The sequence below is a fragment of the Symphodus melops genome (genome assembly GCF_947650265.1).
Source record: "Symphodus melops genome assembly, chromosome: 12".
Classification (NCBI taxonomy): domain Eukaryota; kingdom Metazoa; phylum Chordata; class Actinopteri; order Labriformes; family Labridae; genus Symphodus; species Symphodus melops.
Window position 1 is genome coordinate 9,618,796 of NC_136702.1, and position 19,122 is coordinate 9,637,917.

At 42.1% G+C, this 19,122-nt stretch overlaps 1 protein-coding gene across 1 annotated transcript in view; it reads left to right on the top strand.

The window, feature by feature from the left end:
- The window catches only part of LOC306832524 (FERM, ARHGEF and pleckstrin domain-containing protein 1), a 54,253-nt gene that overhangs the window by 22,131 nt on the left and 13,000 nt on the right, over positions 1-19,122 (top strand). Inside the window, exons 3-13 of the mRNA XM_079357277.1 lie at positions 9,784-9,888; positions 9,998-10,040; positions 10,468-10,546; positions 11,213-11,310; positions 11,942-12,056; positions 13,661-13,808; positions 13,950-14,045; positions 14,141-14,304; positions 14,439-14,507; positions 14,599-14,692; positions 15,198-15,411. Of these exons, the coding sequence (XP_079213403.1) occupies positions 9,784-9,888; positions 9,998-10,040; positions 10,468-10,546; positions 11,213-11,310; positions 11,942-12,056; positions 13,661-13,808; positions 13,950-14,045; positions 14,141-14,304; positions 14,439-14,507; positions 14,599-14,692; positions 15,198-15,411 (1,225 nt within the window). The remainder of the gene's footprint in view (positions 1-9,783; positions 9,889-9,997; positions 10,041-10,467; positions 10,547-11,212; positions 11,311-11,941; positions 12,057-13,660; positions 13,809-13,949; positions 14,046-14,140; positions 14,305-14,438; positions 14,508-14,598; positions 14,693-15,197; positions 15,412-19,122) is intronic.

Consider the following 19,122-nt stretch of genomic DNA (forward strand, 5'->3'; position numbering starts at 1 on the left):
CAATATTAGAAGCTGCTCTTTATACGTGCAGAGTGGCAAAGTTGCTTATACTTAATTAACATTCTGTACATCAGATATTATTTTTTTCCACTAGATTGTGTCACATCTGTTTTGTATCTGAGGTGTAGTGAAGTATAGCCTATACTGTTGCCCGTCACTGATCTTCACAGCCTGTGCCCAGAAAGCTAATTCAACATCTGTTCATCTCCCTCTTAAACATATTGTGACTTTAATCTGAGATTGAGGCTATTGTTTTACAATCCCTGCAGAGTCCAAGCCTTAAATTAGTAAACATAATACAGCAACAGTTGGTTTGGAAACATCTGCCCACACAAACATGACATGCACAGGACAGGAGAGACTTCAATGCAGTGGCTTTGAACTGGCTTTGTTTAGTTTGTTCGTTAGATCCCTGTCACGTTGGTTCTTAACATGGTGGCTGACTATGGATTGGATGTGGCTATTCAGTAGCTTTTTTAGATTATCCAGGCAATGATTTAGACTTACCACAGTCATGAAGACGGCAGCAAAACGGTCTGAAAGATGAAAATCTCCAAAGTAAGAGCTGTATTCAAAAGGAGTTGTTTACCTGGTCATTAAGGTTGGAGACATGTGTTATCTTAAACTATGTAGATATTAAAACAATGCAATATGCTTGCAGAATGAAAATGAATGTCTTATTAGTCGTCAAACGATAAAAACAATTCACCCACGGACTGTGTTCTTACCATTTTTCCTCACTAATGTTACATGTTACAATCACGAGGCAATTCTTTGTGTTAAAATACCAGATACCGTCAAAATAAAAGCCCATGTTAAAGATGACAAAGACGATGAAGCATCAAAATGGAACAAATAAACTTCGATCTTCAGTTTAATGAAGAAATCTATTCCCTAAAGCAACAACAATAAGCTGGTTAAAAGAAAGGCGGTTCTATTTATTTGTCGTGTATTTTTTGTCTTTTATTTCTTCAAGTCTGAGATTAATTTGATTAAACATAAACTCAATGACTGCATTGTCCACTACATAATCTTACAATGTATTCTCTAATAAGATCATGTGTCCTGGAACAGGCTCGTCAGGAGCACGCTGACCCTTTAATCAATCTGAATCATTTAGAAAAACACTTTGACATGTTCGTATTCAGGATATATTCTGTATGAAAGGTATGTCTCTGTCTTGGCCTGACCTTGTGGGAACTGTCTTTCACAGTTACACTTAATTAATCTCCTAATTAACCTATTGATTGCTTTCACAGTTACACTGCTCGACAGTATTTACAGCTAATTGAGGGAGCTCACTGTCTCTTAATTCTGCAGGTGGAGGGGTTTCTCTTGCATGAAAATGACAGACTGATAACTTTGAATTTTTTCGTACTTTTCCACTTTTATAACTGGAATGATTCAAAGAAATGACCAAATAAAGGTCGGGACATTTTCAACAAGCACCATCTAACTCTAAAATTAAGAAAGCAAAAACTAACATATCCCTTTATTTGCATGAAATTAATATTGTATCGCAGAGATGCACTGATTGACCAGCTTGTGACTCTAATCAGCAAATGTTCATCTTGATCTGCCGTGATCGTTGACCAGCCGATCCTCACAACGTAGGCCATTCTGAGCCGATCTTAGATTTACACGCACAAGCTGGAATCTTCAGCAGAGACGAATAAGCATTGACACAAATATGCCTTCACTGGAGGATGAACAAAGAGCGTTTCTGAGCACTTATGTCCTCTTTTCCTGAAATGACCTCTCTGACCAACAGCAAGTCTAAGCATCCATGCAGTCCATACGTTCTTGTGTGCTCCTGGCCTCCCTCCTCCCTCCTCAAGGCACAGAGTAGCACAGTATGTTAAAATACGATTTAATTAATATTCCTGTTATATTCTTTACAGGACCTGTGGGACACTTGTGTTAAAACTTCAGTGTGTAATATTAAAACAGTTTGACCTGAAGATCACTGTGCAGGAAATATTAAAGATAATTGTATATTAATAATTAACAAATTCAACAAGCAAGATAAAAACTCTTTGTAGCTGCAAACACTATCACCATGGCAACAAGAAAGAGAGACAAACACATGGAAGAGACCCGCAAGTAAAAGCCTAATAATGAAGAATAGTCACCAACATTAGTTATATGTCAGGTCATTCATACTATATATTCAGTGAGAATGCATCTGAAGAGAGTGAAGACTTAATCTGTTTCTCTGATTCAATTTATCACCACCTTAAGTTTTAGCATACAAATACACAAGAATACAGGAAATAAAGGCTTTGACATCCAAAATAGTTTGGCTTTTTTTGTGAGAATGAGAGGTGGTCACACAAGCTGAAGCAGTTTTGAGGTTGTTTTTTTTTTTTAACAAATTATAAATCAATAGTCGGTGTTCTATCATGAAGATACAAGAAAACATCCATTACAGAAAAATTACAAGAATAACAAAACAAAAATTTTATTTTGCTGCAAATTCAGTCAGTGTGAAAAAAGTTTTTGGCATTGAGGTCTTTCGAGATGTGGCTGAAGCTTTGATGTGAGCCCTTAAACTACTTATTCAAAGACACGGGATGAAGGGCCAATTCAGGCTCAAATGTTCTACATTTTTGGAAATGCCATCAAAGAAAAATAAAATAAGAACATATTGTAAGTTGTTAAAATAGTCTGGTGGGTCATTTTGGTGAATACTTTGGAACAAAAATCTTCTCATTCTGTAGTAATAGCAGTTTAAAATGTATTATTCAGCGCTTCAATCTGCTTCAACCAGCTGAACTAAATGTGGGGTCTTAGCCTTAATGTGAAGTGACGCTTCCTCCACCTGACTGACAGTAATCCGTGGCTCTGGGAGAGGGGTGCTGCTGGAGAATAACCAGCATGGGTCCAGAATTTGAGACGTTCTAAAATAAATTCAGGCAACAAAAAAAAGACTTTCTCGGCAATTCTAGCTACTTTAAAATCTCCTCTTGTTCTCTTCTTTTTTTTTATTACAAGTTAATATTAGGCTAGGGCATGGTAAAATTTTAAAGCATGTAGCATCAGTGCGTATTAAATTTAAAACTGTGACCATGAGTTTGCAAGCAAAACAAAGCATGCTGGGCTATTTGGTTGGCTCTGCTCACACACAACTGTCGGATTTGTCCTCTGATTTATGCTGCTCTGACTAACAGTGGGAGATCCTCGCACAAATGAGCAGAGCTCGGCTGCTGTTATTCAGCTGCTCAAAGGCCACAACAGGACACTTAATTATGCTTTATGCTAAATCAATATGTTTCCAGCAGCCCAGACTGGCTCTGCGGGGAAAGTGGGGAGAAGGAGGGGGGAGAGGGGGAAGGAGGAGGAAAGCTACCTCCAACTCAGCAACAACCGCTATTGAATGCAGGGGACATTATTTTCATGGTTGTCCTCTCTGGGCCTGGAGGCTGGCCTAGTGTGACAGAATGACTCTGACAGCTGTGGCAGTGCGATCATTCCTCTCTCTCTTATTTGTGTTGATACTTTTCATGTGCAGCTTGGGAATTTTTGGGAGACAAAAAAAAAAAAATATATATATACACATATATATTTTTTTGTCTCCCAAAAATTCCCAAGCTGCACATGAAAAGTATCAATATATATATATATATATATATATATATATATATCAAAATCAAAATTTACAAAAATGATATCATGGTTTTCTTGCAAGAGAAACACTTCATCAGATGAAACGGAATGAAACGCATCTTGCATTAATCGAGGTGTAATTATGGCTACATTGCTAAAACATATGCATGGTCACACGTCTGTATGTGCAGTGAGGACGTGCAGGTAATTTGACAGGATTATCGGAGGTTTCCCCTCCCTACGCTGTCGGCTTCCCGCTGTAGTCGAGTCACCCTGGGAACCTCTGAAGAACATGACCTGAATCTCAATGAGCTCTGGCTGCCACTGACCTCCCTGTCCTATCATTCCTTAACAGTGCACAGTGTGCTGCGTACGTACAAATACACACTCACACACACACAAAAAACCTACACGTTCTGTTAAGTGCTTTAAATTATTGCTATCATTTTGTGCTTCTTTTGAGTCCAGAGCCCAAGGGAAGGCAGTGCAGCCCTCACATATGTTTTCAATAACAGGAGGAATGAGTTTGGGGATGTATCTGCCTGCTACTGGAAGTTCACATTTCAGCCCCGCCCTTAAGAGTGTTATCTGAAGAGTTCAATAAAAGCATCCAAAATCATTTCTGGCCGTTTCTTCTGCTACCACATGTGAAAAGTGGAATTTCTCAGTAGAGAAACTGTCTCTCCTGACGTCAGTTTTTTTTCCCTTCTATTCAGAGTCTAAAATATCATCATTTTCATATTTGGCCTTTTTTTGCCTTCTAATCAGATGAGCGATGAAGATGGTCACCATAGTGACCTTCATCTTCTTCAGCGTCTGCTTCTTTCATTCTTGAACTCAAACTGCCTCCTTCATCTTTGACCTCGATCAGCCTTCTGCAATGTTGTTAAATGTCACATCAAAAAAAAAAAACATGCTGAGAGAGGACTGCTCCTTCTATCTGTAAAGCTATATCTGCACCTGCTGGGGGTCCCCAGACCAGTAGGGGGCCCCTGTAATAGCCTGGCGTAAAACAGGCCAAATTAAGTCTTTTTTTTCTTCTTTTTTTTTACATTTGTGAATATCGTCTTCAACGGTGGCTGACTGCTAGGCTTTGAAAAAAACTCCATTGACACTACTCCCATATCCAACTGGCTACAATCCCCTTTGTTCTTCTGGTCTCTCTGGAGCCTAAAGGTATTGGCAGTCTGTTCAGCACTCGTGCCACCCACCCAGCAACACTCCCCCAGGAGAAGCTTGGTGAGCACAGCCCAGCCTGGCTTATTGCAAGTGAAGTGGACCATACCAAAAATCTCCTGGAGGGGAACAGAAGAGGGAACACAAAGCTACTTTACACCTGACCTTTCTGTTGTTTTAGCTGACAGGAGCTGACTAACAAGAGATGGGGTCTGAGTGGGATGGGTTGGGGGGGTACCCTGGAGTGGAAACCTCAGGCGAACATGTGTGCAGACATCGCTGTCATCTTTATTTAGCTTGTCTCTGTCATCTCGAGCATTGTGGAGGTCAGTGTAGCGATGCGCAATGCTATCTCTCATACACGTGTAAACAGTAGCAGCATCCTATGAGCCCCATGTTCAGACCTAATGAACCCAGACAGACCCGACCTGCCGGGACTGAGAACGCTGAATCAGGATGAATTGACTCACTCAAGACTTGGCTGCTACTGTGTAAACTTGCGCCAGTGTTTTTATGGACAGAGGTCATAAACATGGAGATTGGTGACATTTTCTTGGCAGCCCCTATGATAAAAGAAATGTGAGCTGCTGAATGTGTTTTTTTTTCCTCTGACCTTTCTACAAGGGGAGAAGGCCACGAGGCATGTGCAGAGAGGGAGGGAAATAATTCTCCACCTGCTGGTTGAAAATCATCAGCTTTTGTAATATTTGTTCGCCATGTTTTGGTGGAAACTTTTTTGAAGTTTTGAGGAGGCTTCTGGAGAAGTGGAAACAGTAGGTAGGTCTCCCTGTAGGTTTTCTTCTAAAATCAAAAATAAATGATAATGGTGAACAACTAGGACCAGTCAGGATGTAAACTATTTTTCGCCGTTAAATGTATCTGGGAAGTTGCTTTTGTTATACATTACACTTTAATTAACCCAGTTAGTGATTGCTTGCTGTTTGGTCAAGTCTGAAATATCCAACAAATTTATATTACTAATGTAACCAGGAAATTTGGCAGACAATTAAACGAATAAATATTTGGGTTTAATTATAATAAGTAGTTGACCACTTTTATCAGGCAGCATTTTTTAATGTGAAAATAACATCGTAAAGAGCCTCACTGGTTATAATTTACAAAGAACGATCATCTGATGAAGAGCTCCTTTTATGCAGCTTTACTTATTATTCCTCTGCATTGTTAAGCCATTCAACTTGTACCTTCACATATTGCTTCAGTTCTGCTGCTCTCATTGTCGGTGTTTTCAGCCACAGTAGACAGGTTTATCTCTTAAAAAAAACATACTGCACACAACACGCTCACCACTACAATGCTGCTAGACAATTATCCTTTGATACAGTCGGAGATTTAGCTGGTGTAGAGCCAGATTTTGTCAACACATGAGTTGTTAGGGACCAAATACAGAGCTGGCAGAGGGAGCAATGTTTTTAGCTATAGATCAACATTTCATGTTTATAGCTTCCCTTCAAGACTTCATAAATCTGAGCTTGCAGGATTTCAGGAGGATTTTAGGATCTTAAAAAAATTACCTTTTTTTCGCTTGATGTATTTTAGTAAATGTGAGAATGTTAGTGCTGTGCTAAACTAGCTCTGATTACAGTACAAACTGTACATGCTCAATATCAACATATTAACAGGTTTGTTTTTAGCCTTTTTGTTCTTTCACATTATGGATCTTTTTTTATGGATACAGCACATACGATTGCTGATGTTCTTGCTGCTAAGATGTGTCGGTAAGTTAAAATGTCTGCTGTATAAATGAAATGTGTCAGTGCTGAAATCACTATTCTGTGCTCCACTGACCACATACTAATGTGTAATTTTGGATTTGTTCTGGTTTTGACTCTGCAGAAATGATCATATCACTGTATTGCCAAGAGTGTCGTCAACTGTGTCATGTTTGGCCTCTCTTCTTTTTCCTCACCCACCTGCTCAATGCCCTGCTCCTGGCCCCATCCAACACTGGTTTAAGGAACTAGAAGGCCAAATGTGAGCCAGGTCTTATCACACCACAGCACTAATGCTCTTGTGTCTGAATGGAAGTTAAATCCCTGCAGCCTGATCCCAAAATCTTGTAGAAAGCCTTCCAAGAAGCACAAAGCTGTTATATCAGCAAATGAATGCCCATAGTTTTGGACTGAGATGTTTCACAGTTGCATAGTGGTTTGATTTCACATGCTTGTTTGGAGGGCTTCACATGTGAGTGTTGCATAATGCTGACTGCCCTCATGGATATATATAACCATGGCAAGGGTGTGGCTTTCATGTGGTATGGGGGGGGGAAAAATGCCATGCAAATTTACACAGTCAGAAATCAGGCTCGATGATCCAGAAAACTAAATCCACCATGAAATATCAAATATGAAATGATATCATCAAGCTTTTGTTAAACTTTTCTTTTATCAGGCTCAGTTTGGAGGTATATCCTGGACACTATTTACACACAGTGTTAGCATCTGTTAGCGGAGGATTATAAAGAGTCAACAGTGACTGTCGGGAGTTTAGCGGATGAACGTTTTATGGGGGAACATGTTGAGCTTTGACATTGGTAGTTTAGTTCTGTAATAATATGCTAGCCTATCCAGTCTTTGAGCATTGTTTTTATGGCTTACGCACGCTGCATGTACAGAATAAGCTAACTCCTAGCTATGATTTGGATAGGGAAAGATCGCCTTCTCCTCAGATTCTCATTCAGATGAATTGGTCTATGCCGTTATCACATTGGCGTCGCTTTGTGCAGATTCAGGAAGATGCCAATCAGAATTGGTTCTGCCACACCTACATGTACACAGTCAATAAAAATGTTTTGAACTGCTAAATGAGCGGTAGAACTGGGTTTTCTTCCAGTTGTCTCCCCTTATCTTCACTCAGACATTTGTGGGTGCTAAATGAGATGCTCAACTTTGATATCATAAATGCAGTTTTCATATTTCATGCGAATTGTCCGAGGCTTTGAAAGGGACTCGATTTTTTAGTTTTCTACATTACATGATGTAATAAGCCTTCAGAGGCTTCATAGTGACGATAGAGTTACATAGTGTCCTTCAAGGGCCTCCATCAAGGCAGCACTCAATCTGTGCGACTTGTGCTTCATTAAGGACAGCGCCCTTTCCGTGGCGGGCTGCCGCAGTGTTGAATAGCAGCGCCATAACTCCAGTCTGCAACAGCTGCATTTAATCAAGCTGTGCCTCTGCTCTAATCAGCCTCTGCCTAACCCATCTCTGCTTGGCTCGTGGTCACTTTACTCTTGACAGCAGATTTATAAGTCTGGATATGAGCGAGCGCCCCAGAAACACTCTTCGCTCCTCACTGCATTCAGCTCTGCTGCGGACTCTACGGAGGGAATCTGTCCGGATCAGTGCACAAAACACAAGACAAAACACACTCCTTTAAGAGACATATCGCACTGTTGGTTAAATCGGTCAATTAGAAAGCAATGTGTGTATATGACTCCTCCTTCCCTGCAAGCCTTCTTATGCCCGTTAAATCGGTCAATTAGAAAGCAATGTGTGTATATGACTCCTCCTTCCCTGCAAGCCTTCTTATGCCCCCTCCTCCTAATCAGCACCCACGCCATATGGAAACAGCTGGTCCTCAGTGGTGGGATGCCCTCTGCTCTGCATGAGGCAGCCTGGAGAGAGAGAGAGAGAGAGAGAGAGAGAGAGAGAGAGAGAGAGAGAGAGAGAGAGAGAGAGAGAGAGAGAGAGAGAGAGAGAGAGAGAGAGAGAGAGAGAGAGAGAGAGAGAGAGAGAGAGAGAGAGAGAGAGAGAGAGAGAGAGAGAGAGAGAGAGAGAGAGAGAGAGAGAGAGAGAGAGAGAGAGAGAGAGAGAGAGAGAGAGAGATGTTCTACACACAGGAAGGACACACACACAGGGAGGAGTGATGAGGATTGGGGGGGACTTGTTTGGGGAAGATTATGGATTTGGTTGGGGAAGTGTAAACCCTCTCACTAAGCTGGTGGAGCTTAAGTTTTTACTCTCCAAGCATTAAAAGGAACATAGTCGGTGTCATGCTTTGCTTTTTAAAACACTGCATGGATTTACAGGCAGGCAAACCCCCTTTTATGTCTGAAGAAAAGACAGTGTCAACCCAGTTCAACTGTAATTCTTGTCGTCGTGTTCGCCTTGGCATCTCGCTGTCCTTTGATTTAAAAAAAAAAAAAAAAAAAAAAAAAAAGAGCGGGGGAAACGACTTCTTTGCAACGTATAAACATCCAATTCTGAATCCCTAACAGCCACTATAAACACTTTCATTCTGAGGCTGTGATACGCTTCGCACTGCTGCAAACCAGTCACGAGGAATCAGTCATGCAGAAAGTCTCTGGCTGCGTGTGCCTAACCGAGCTCTGTTGTCTCCTTGGGGCGTCTGCAACCGCAGCAGTGTTTCCGTGGAAATCCCTGACATTTCTTTGACCTTCCATGGGAACGTTCCTCTCCATCCAAAGATGCGGTGGATTTTTTTCTTCTTCTTCTTTTTTTTTGTGTGTCATCACCGTCAGTCTTCAAAGTGTTTACGTGTGCTGGATGTGTGGAGCGAGGCGGCCAGGGAGAGTCTTTAAAGAATCCTGATACTGTATCAGCCTCAAAGGCCCGCTGGCCCGTCATCAGCGACAGCAGTGACACTGAAAACACAGATCAAAGTCGAGGTCCAGCCCCCTGTAGCTGCGAAAGCTTTTCGGAGTCGACTGAGCTTTTGAACGCTGGGATGGATGAAAGGAGGGAGGCGAGATGAAGAATTTAGACAGAGATGTCATCTATTTAGGGCAATTCAACTTCCATATGTGTCACTGTTCTTCGAAGCAGCCTTTTTGTGTTACTTATTGCTTTTTTTTTTTTTTTTTTTTTTTTTTTAATGTCCAAATCTTGTAAATAATAGAAAACGTCCCTGGTATTAAACGGGCTGAGGACAAGACTTCAGAGAAAACATGACCCTAAAAAACGTAGACGGGTGTTATTTTAACCACAGTTCTTTGTTGTTTTCTTTTCCTCTTGTTCACAGCAAAAAGCCTCAGGCAAGGTGCTGTTTGACCTGGTGTGCTCTCACATGAACCTCATCGAGGGAGACTACTTCGGTCTGGAGTTTCAGAACCACCAAAAGATGATTGTAAGTTATGAAGGAAGTGATTTAGAATGAGGCGCCTTCTGTTTGTTTGTTTTTTTCTCTCCATGTCAAACTAACTCTCAATTCATGTTTGTAATCTTTCACATTATAGGTTTGGTTAGACCATATCAAGCCCATTATCAAGCAGCTGCGACGTAAGTGATTCCAAATGGCTCAATATGTTTTCAAGGCATCAAATTCTTTGTTTTTATTGAAGCAAAAATATCTTTGACATAGGTAAAGGTTAGGTATGACTTGAGTTTAAATCCCCCCAAGGAGGTGAGGGGCTTTTGTTTTTAATGCAACCTATCCAATAAAAGTAATAAGTGTAGGTCAGATCATCTGTTCAAACTAGCAGGAAATAAGTTTGCTTTAATAATGCAACACTTACATTCATGTTTGTGTTCAGTTTGGTTTTTCTTTTTGCCCACACATAGAGAAGTTGATCCGGCAGTATTGTTAGCCTGAGGTTTTGGCTGTCATCTAAGGTCGCAAACTTTCAAGCTCCCATCTCATCTCGCTCTACCTGACAAACTGGCAACTGAGTGCATTGTTTAGTCGATAATCATGTATCCCTCACAGGGCCGAAGCACACAATCCTGAGGTTTGCTGTGAAGTTCTTCCCTCCCGATCACGCTCAGCTCCTGGAGGAGTTAACAAGGTGAACACAGAAATATTACATGTACTGTATCTCTTTATCATGTTTGTCTTCCAGGTGCTATTTTGTATATTTGATGAGAATGTGAAAGGCTTGAATAGTCATTTGCAGAACCATAAATGAAACATGAACTTCTGTTCCCAAACGATTTATTCCCCTCACTGCTTTGCAATTTACATGTCATGGCTGCCATGTTTCTGATTTAGGCCTGAGGAGATTAGCGTGGAGCTAATGATTTTCTGCTTCCTGTTCTCATGTTGTGGAGCTGCTTGCGTGTTTTTTCGCTGTCAGAGTGGAGAAATATTGAGCTCGCAGAGAATAATATCTGCCTGACACACCTGTGTGCGCGCTGTTGTTCTTGGCTGAGGCCTCACACATACTTCAGATGCTTTTTTTACAATGAGGTGGCTACACTGTGTGCCATAATAACAGGAGGAGTGCATAGCCTCTGCACATGTAAGGCAATTCACCTCTAAAACAAACATCTTTTGGAAGTCTTGTGATAAATTAATAGAGCAACTTTATTGTATTCAATCAAAACTTTAATTACAGCAGCTCCCTTGGATGTCATGTTTGACAGAATGGTATTTGATCCTGCTCCAGTGCTGGAAACCACCACCACACTGTCTCTTATTTGATCCGTGAAATCTGTTTGTGTTTTGTGTCCAGGTACCTGTTCGCCCTGCAGATCAAACAGGATGTTTCCTGCGGACGTCTGACCTGCAACGACAGCAGCGCCGCACTGATGGTCTCCCATATCATCCAGTGTGAGTTACTCATGGCTGTTTGCTCGCTCAGCATGAGAGACCAAAGAGTCGTCGGATCAGATTATCGTCTTTGGAGGGGAAAAAAAACAAAAACCAACTTGTTGGTTGTTTGTCACACAGAGTTCACCACCAACATGTCTTGTTTTAGCACAAAGCACAACATCGGAGCATCATAATATCACTAATTTTACCGCAAGTATCTTAACTTGTGCTCGTTATCTGAAATATTGAGTGTTATTTTGAAAGCTTTAGCTTCAGTAGGACTTGATTTCCTTTTCTTCATCCTGCAGCCTTTCTGAACAGAGACTGTTCATGAATCTGTCTATACAGAAAACATACTGTTACTACTTTTCATTGTTTTTTGGGTTCTTCTTTTTTGGAAATCCAATGTAATTATCTTGTGGTTGCTATGGTTACCTTCTGGTCAGAAGCAGGAATAATATTGCAAGACTGCCTCTGAGCAACTGTCCATTCATGGTGCAGGAAATGAAGAGTGTTTTCATAGCCGGACTATGTCTCTTACTCTGTGTGTGATTTTTCACTTCAGTCACTTTTCTTGTTTTTATACCAAACACTTCTATAATAACATGTGATTGTTCTTTTTTTCCTCCCTTACTGTCCATTTTCTTAGCGGAGATTGGGGACTTTGAGGAGAGCCTCTGCCGGTCACACCTCCTTAACAACACCTACATCCCGGATCAAATGCCCCTGATTGACAAGATCATGGAGTTTCACTCAAAGAACATGTGAGTTTTTTGTTTCCACACTCTAAAAAAAAAACAAAAAACGATTTTTCTTCGCTTCAGTCCATGTTTCCCTTCAGCTCTGATCATATAGTCCCCGTAGCTGTGACTGAATAGCAATTATTCTCGTCACCGGTGAACAGGAAAGGTTGTTTCAGACCTTTTGTGTGCCCTGCTGTGAAGTTTTTATTACACAGGTGACACATTCAGGAAACACAGCCGTGGAGTGAATGGGTTCTTTCTCAGCTGTGCTCTGTTTTCTGTTATCGTGCATCAACTCAGAAAAGCTCTCCTTTGTAAGTTGTTTTACAGCTTCTGGCCAGAAGTGAGTGAGTTTTTACTCCATCGACAAAATACTGCACTGAAATCCCCCTGTAACCTAATAAATACTCTCACAGATGTTGTTGGCTAGTAGGTTAAAAACACATATTTTTCAGGGTCTATTCTCATGTGTGTCTTCTTACCTCGTGTATTTTCTTGTTTGATACTGTAGTGTCTTAAGGAGTATATTACTGGATGTTTTTCCAAATACCCTCCCACCCGCCTCCTGAAAATGTCCCCATCAGCGAACAAATGTCAGCGGGCTCTCCCAGAGGTTGCCATATATCGGGCATTTGTTCCAGAAAAAGAGCTCCATTAAATATCCGCCTCTCGTTGACTTGCTCTCTGCTCTCTAAAGGCTTTCTGTGTTCAAAACTGTAACTGCAGTTTTTTTCTGGTGTGGTGCCACGCTGAGGTAAAGCTCCGCTTAAAAACCACACACAGGAAACCAGGCGGCTTATCCACTGATAAAAATGAGGAAAGTTAGTTAACATTTTCACCCCAACCCAACCTTCCAGCACTGCTCCAAAAAAAACAAAAACTGGGATAAACAATAGAAACCTGGATCCACTCAGACTCGCTCTTTCACCTCAATTAGTGAAACACACAGCAGGATGAAGCCAGGGTTGAATGTATCTGTCCAAACAATCAGAATAAGCTTAAAAGATAATGAATGCTTCCGTTTTTTTAATTGTGCAGTCAAAGTATTCACACCTCGAGGTGAGATTGGCCCTAAACACTTTTAAAAGATAAACATTTAAAGAATAAGGAAAAGGTTATTCTCTTCTATTATTGTATAAATAGAAAAACCAAGAAGGAGCTAATCTATCACTCTTAATTTGGGTTTTGTTTCAGGTTTAAATGTCTGGAAAACCACTGGGCTACCACTGGGATCTGTATGTTGAGGCAAATGTGATTCAGACATAATTCAATTGTGCATTTGTCGAGGGCTATTTCCAACCACAGATTACGACACATTTGTTGCTTAGGGGAGTATTTACAGCAGCAGGATGATCTATATGGGATTAACTCAAATGAACCACAGTGTCTGTGTCCACAGGCAGTGAACTTAACTGCCATCCAGTGCAGCAGTTTGTTTGTCCTTAATCGTTTTTGGACAGCAATGAAAGTAAACGGCACAGTTGTGTCAGTCCCCGACCAATCAACAAACATTTCTTTCTTTTCTTTTCATCTTTTTGTGGGATTAGTTGTCGAACTTGATAAAGGGGGCTGGCTGTATCTCAAATGCTTCTTTAACTTGCTTCTTTTTGCTTTTGTGTTGGCAGAGGTCAAACGCCAGCTGAATCTGACTATCAGTTATTAGAAGTGGCGCGCAGGTTGGAGATGTACGGGATCCGTCTTCACCCGGCCAAGGATCGCGAAGGCACGAGGCTCAGCTTAGCCGTGGGTCACACTGGTGTCCTTGTCTTTCAGGTCAGTTAGAGAAAGCAGTAATTCAACACTTGGTGGTTCATAGACAGTTTTACGTGTGTTAAGTTTACCTCAGTAGAAATGTTTGGTGATGGAAGTTTTATCACGAGGCGTTAAAGTGTTTTTCGTTTGTCATCACTGCAGGGACACACACGGATTAACGCCTTCAACTGGTCTAAAGTGCGTAAACTGAGCTTCAAAAGGAAACGTTTCCTGATCAAGCTGAGGCCAGATCTAAATGTAAGTTCTCTCCTTGACTCGGTTTCAAATACAGCACTCTTCAGTGTTTGATGTTTTATAGTATATGTGTTTATCCCGCCCTGCCCCCACCTCAGAGCTCATATCAGGACACTCTGGAGTTTCTGATGGGCAGCAGAGACTGCTGTAAAATCTTCTGGAAGATCTGTGTCGAATACCACGCCTTCTTCCGCCTCTTTGAGGAGCCTAAGCCCAAACCCAAGCCTGTGCTCTTCACCCGAGGCTCGTCCTTCAGATTCAGGTAGAGAGAGTCTGCATAAAAAAAAAAAAAAAAGCAGCTATCTGTCAAACAGCAGTTTCTCCCCATCACTTAACAGTCCACCACAGCGCTCCCAGAATAGCTCATTATCATCTCTCCTGTTCTTGTCTCTGCAGCGGGCGCACACAGAAGCAGGTGATTGATTATGTGAAGGAGTCTGAGTTCAAAAAGATCCCCTTTGAAAGGTAAAAAGACCGCTGACGTGTTGGAGAAGTTTTGGTATGTGCGAGGCCACTCTGACTGCATAACACTGACCTTTAACATCCCGTGTGCCAGGAAACACAGTCGGGTTCAACACAACAGCCGGGTCCAACTGAACAGCCGCCTGTCGCCTTTGCCTTCTCCTCGCCACCATGAAGTGCCAACAGAAGTGAGTGGATCTGGGTTTTTTTTTTTTTTTTTTTTTTTTTTTTTAACCATTTTTTCTACATACCATGTTACCTTATAGATCCCACGACTTACACGTTTCTTTTTCAAAGCTTGCTCACCAAAAAATAAAACCATCAATTTATGTTTTAGATTGCACAGTTTGCCTCGTTCAATACATTTTAAACTCCAAGAGGCATCCCATGAGTTTATATATTCAGACTTTAAGCTGTGTGTTTCACTTTGATTCATTTGTTCTAGATAGCTGGTTACAGAACATTAATTCACTGGTTGCAGGATAAATTGACACATGATAAAGGTCCGTAACATGTTTATGCTAAGCTAACGTACGCTAATTTAAACATTGTTTGGGAGTATTGCTACATGTGTATCGCACACTCTTGATCACTTAACTCGAAGGCAGGAATAGTACTGTAGGAGTAGTATCACTAATCAAATCATTCATGGTCATAAATAAAATGTACTTATTATGTGTTTCTTTCGATCAGCATGGGGCTCCCAGGTTAGACTCTCCTCATCGGCGTCATTGGACAGAGTCGGCGTTAGTGAGCGCAGAAGACCCCTCAGCTTCACGGACTACAAGGTTAAGCCCGGTTCACCAGAGAAACGGCCACGACGAAAGAGACAGAGCGGGGTCTGCGTCCCGGACTGAGGAGAGAAGAGGCTCGACACGACAGACTCACCCGGATCATCTGAGCACAGGTCCAACATTTAGGCCTTCTCGAGGCAGCAACTCTTCCATCCCGTACGTTGACTGCAGGGATGGAGATAGTGAATACAGCCTGGGCAGAGACCAGGCTTTAAGAATGAATCACAGTCAAAGAGAGCAGGCCTTGCTCCGACGGGGTTCTGGAACAGGGAGCATAAATGGGCCTCAGCAGGTCCAGCAGGAACACTTTCTGGGTAGGATGCGGTACAGAGAGTCACCTTCTTCTTCTAGGCAATCCCTCAACATGAGCCACGAGTTTAATGAGTCTCCGAACCAATCATACAATCAAAAGATTAACCCAAGTCCTGTCCATGGTGCTATGGTGGACCCGGCTCATTTCAGAGAGAGGCACTGCAGCAGCCCTCTAACAGTCCAGAGTGTGGGTCCAAGGAGTGTCGTCCCCAGTCCCAACATGGACCCTCCACATCAGTCGAACCCCCACAGCTATGCTGAGCAGAATGGCTTCAGCTCTGCTCCAGCTCCGTGTGAAGAGGGCAGATACTCCCCCACCCCGAGTCGCTCCCCTCGCTCGCACAAAAGCCACAAAGTGAGATACCACCTGGACGCAAAACCGAACCAGGGAACGTCCTCCTCAGGACAACAATCTCACCCTGTCCTGTCCCGGGCTGAACGTATGGCTGCTCTAGAGCGCCGCATGGTGGCCAATGGCCTCTCCGCACCGAGCAGGCCCAGGTCCAGTCTGGGACACAAGCGTTTAAGGCAGGCAGGTGTCCCACAGATGGGAGGGGTTCAAATGAACGACTGCTCCACTACAAGTGGTTCAGAGTCGGATGAGTCTGAGGTGGAGACCAACAGGGGGAACTGCAGCAGCCCCCTTGTGTTTGGTAACCAAGTGGAGACTAACTCCAGTTCTCCTATTCCCAGGAACAAGTTTTCCTTTGGCAGCCTGCAGCTGGACGAGGAGGCAGATGAGGACGGGTACCAGGCCTTCAGTGACGAGGAGGGTGCACAGATTTTCAGCTGTTAGCGCACAGAAACCCTCTTCACACGAGAGTTTAAAGGGTTTAGTTCGGGTCCAGATGGAGTTAGAAAAGCTGTGTTGTGTGGGTGGTAGATTATATTGGTCAGAGAGCGACTCAAATCTCCCAACTCCATGTTCACAGTATTCTTAAGCGATTAGCAATACTTTTTGAACTCAGCATCTTTCATAGAGAGGTGCAGAAAGGAGGAAATCTGTCCAGGGTTTTCTTGTTTACGCAAGCTAGGAGGGTTTACAGTATACTCCAGCCTCCCTGTCGTATGAAGAATTCCTTGCAGAAATACAAAAGTGCCATGTTAGGATTTAACAATTTATAGCTTATAGCCACCTTTTCTCTATAAATATAGAGAAAAAAAGCTTTGTTTATGTTGGAACGCTTCAAGAAATTGCACTTTTTAATCACCTTTTTTACATTAATCAGACATTTAGAACAGAATCCACAGAAATGTTGAAATCTTGGTTGAGTTTGTGTCTCGGCTGCCTTACTGTACACGAGGGAAACCCACATATCATGTCATTGTACATATTGTCGTTGTTATTTCATTAGATGAAATGATTTGTACAGTACAGGGCTCGTCTCATTCAGGCCAAAAGGATTTTGTGGACTGATATCGGTGGCAGCGATTGTTGACATTGTAGGCATTTGGAATAATCCTTGTCGCCTTGTCTGATGCTGCATCTCGCTTTGGATTGCTGCGAGAGAGGTGGTAATAGTGTCTGTATTTGGCGTCGCAGTGGAAACTAATAACTGCTCTGCAAATATCCATTTGAACATCTAATTGGTGTTTAAATATTGTTTACAGCATGTTTAGCTCTTTGCCACCGGACACAGAAAACATGTCCAGTCATGTTTATAACAAATGAGGAGGGATTCATAATAACTTGGCAGTATTTTTTGTAAATAAATATTCTGACTGCGTTAGAAGGAGCAGCTGCGTTTTGGTCGGGCTGAGGTGATAAGTCTGTTGCAGTGGTATTGTGTCCACTCCGACAGCAGTTTATGGCTCGCTTGTTCACTATTGATGCCTTCCATCTGCTCTTGACTCCTGCTCCACTATCTCTGGCTGTAATTTGGTCTAAAGCTCCAACCGCCGTGCTGTCAAGGAAGTCCACTAGTTTCCCCAGATTGCAGAGTTTTCAATCATCTTAACAAATGGCACTGCACTTTTACAGTTTTCATCTGCACTTTTTTCTTTCTGTTTTCTATTTGTGTTCTTTGAAAAAGTCTGTTTCTTTGTCTACTGTTCTGTCGAGCATGAAACTGTCCTTTCTTTTCTTTTCTGTTTTTTTGTTTGTTTTTTTTTTTTTTTTTTTTTCAAGCTGCATGTAAACCTGTTCACTGTCACTCACTACAGTCTCTGTGCTGGAAAGATTATCGTTATCTGGGTTCCCCCCGACTCTGCAGTGATCCCGCTAAGAGTTTATTTATTCCAGAGCTGAAGAAAGAAAATCGGGTCAAAGATGACAGGAGCTTGGGAATCTGTAGGAACATAGAAGCATGTTATAGTAACAAGTTATGTGTGAGTATTGAATGTGTGCGAGGCAGATTAAGGGCGACACCTCAAAGCACAGAGTCCCTCGGCTCGTCGATCACCGTCGACTGCTGCTTCAAAGCGCTGCACAACCAGATTTACCATTGATTTCAGCATACATGTCTTTAGATGTTGGGGCTTTATTTGTAGATATGTATGGGGTTTTTATTATCAGTTTATGTCAAGATCAGTTTTCAATTTTGCATAATTGGATTTTCAACACGATTATTAGCCCCTATTTTTGCTGATTAAACATGAATATGACAATTTGAATACAGAAGTGGGGGTGCCGGTAGCGCTGTGGTTAGTGCCCGTCCAACGTGCAGTGCGAGCTGCCTGGATTTGAATCTGACCTTGGGCTGCATTCATGCATTTAATTCCCAACTCTCCAAATTTCTGACTCTGTCCACCATCCTATCTCTCAAATTAAAGCATTACAAGCTCCCAAAATAAACATCTAAATATAAAATTACTATTTAATTACTATTAATTAACTAGTTTGAAAATGTCAGATGGATACAGAATAAGTGATGACTTGTAAATGGCGACGAACCACTCTCCTTGTTTATGCAGCTTATAGTTGCACGGAGCAATCATCGGCCATGCATTTGCTCCTGAAAATCCCAAATATATCAGTTACAAAATGTCCAAAGCTGCATGAAAGAGATTAGTACAGCATCATTAAATCAAACAGAAGCTTGTTTATTTGTGGGAATTACTGGATCACTGCAGCACGAGTGAACCCTCTCTGGTGCACGAAGCTCTCCCATACACCTGGAGTTCAACTCTTTCATAGTGAAAACTGAGGAAGAGAGTGCATGCTCATCTTAACGTTTGCCGATTTCACTTTGGACGACTGTAAGTGTTTGTTAAGTCCTCGTGCTGCAGGAGGGACTTTTTTGTGTGTGTGTGTGTGTGTGTGTGTGTGTGTGTGTGTGTGTGTGTGTGTGTGTGTGTGTGTGTGTGTGTGTGTGTGTGTGTGTGTGTGTGTGTGTGTGTGTGTGTGTGTGTGTGTGTGTGTGTGTGTGTGTGTGTGTGTGTGTGTGTGTGTGTGTGTGTGTGTGTGTGTGTTTTTTCTCACCCCTTGTGTTTCCAATGCATGCTGTGTTCAACCAGGACTGATGTGTGTTCTACACCTCATGCTGTTCTGCCCTGTCTGCTCTCTGCGTGTA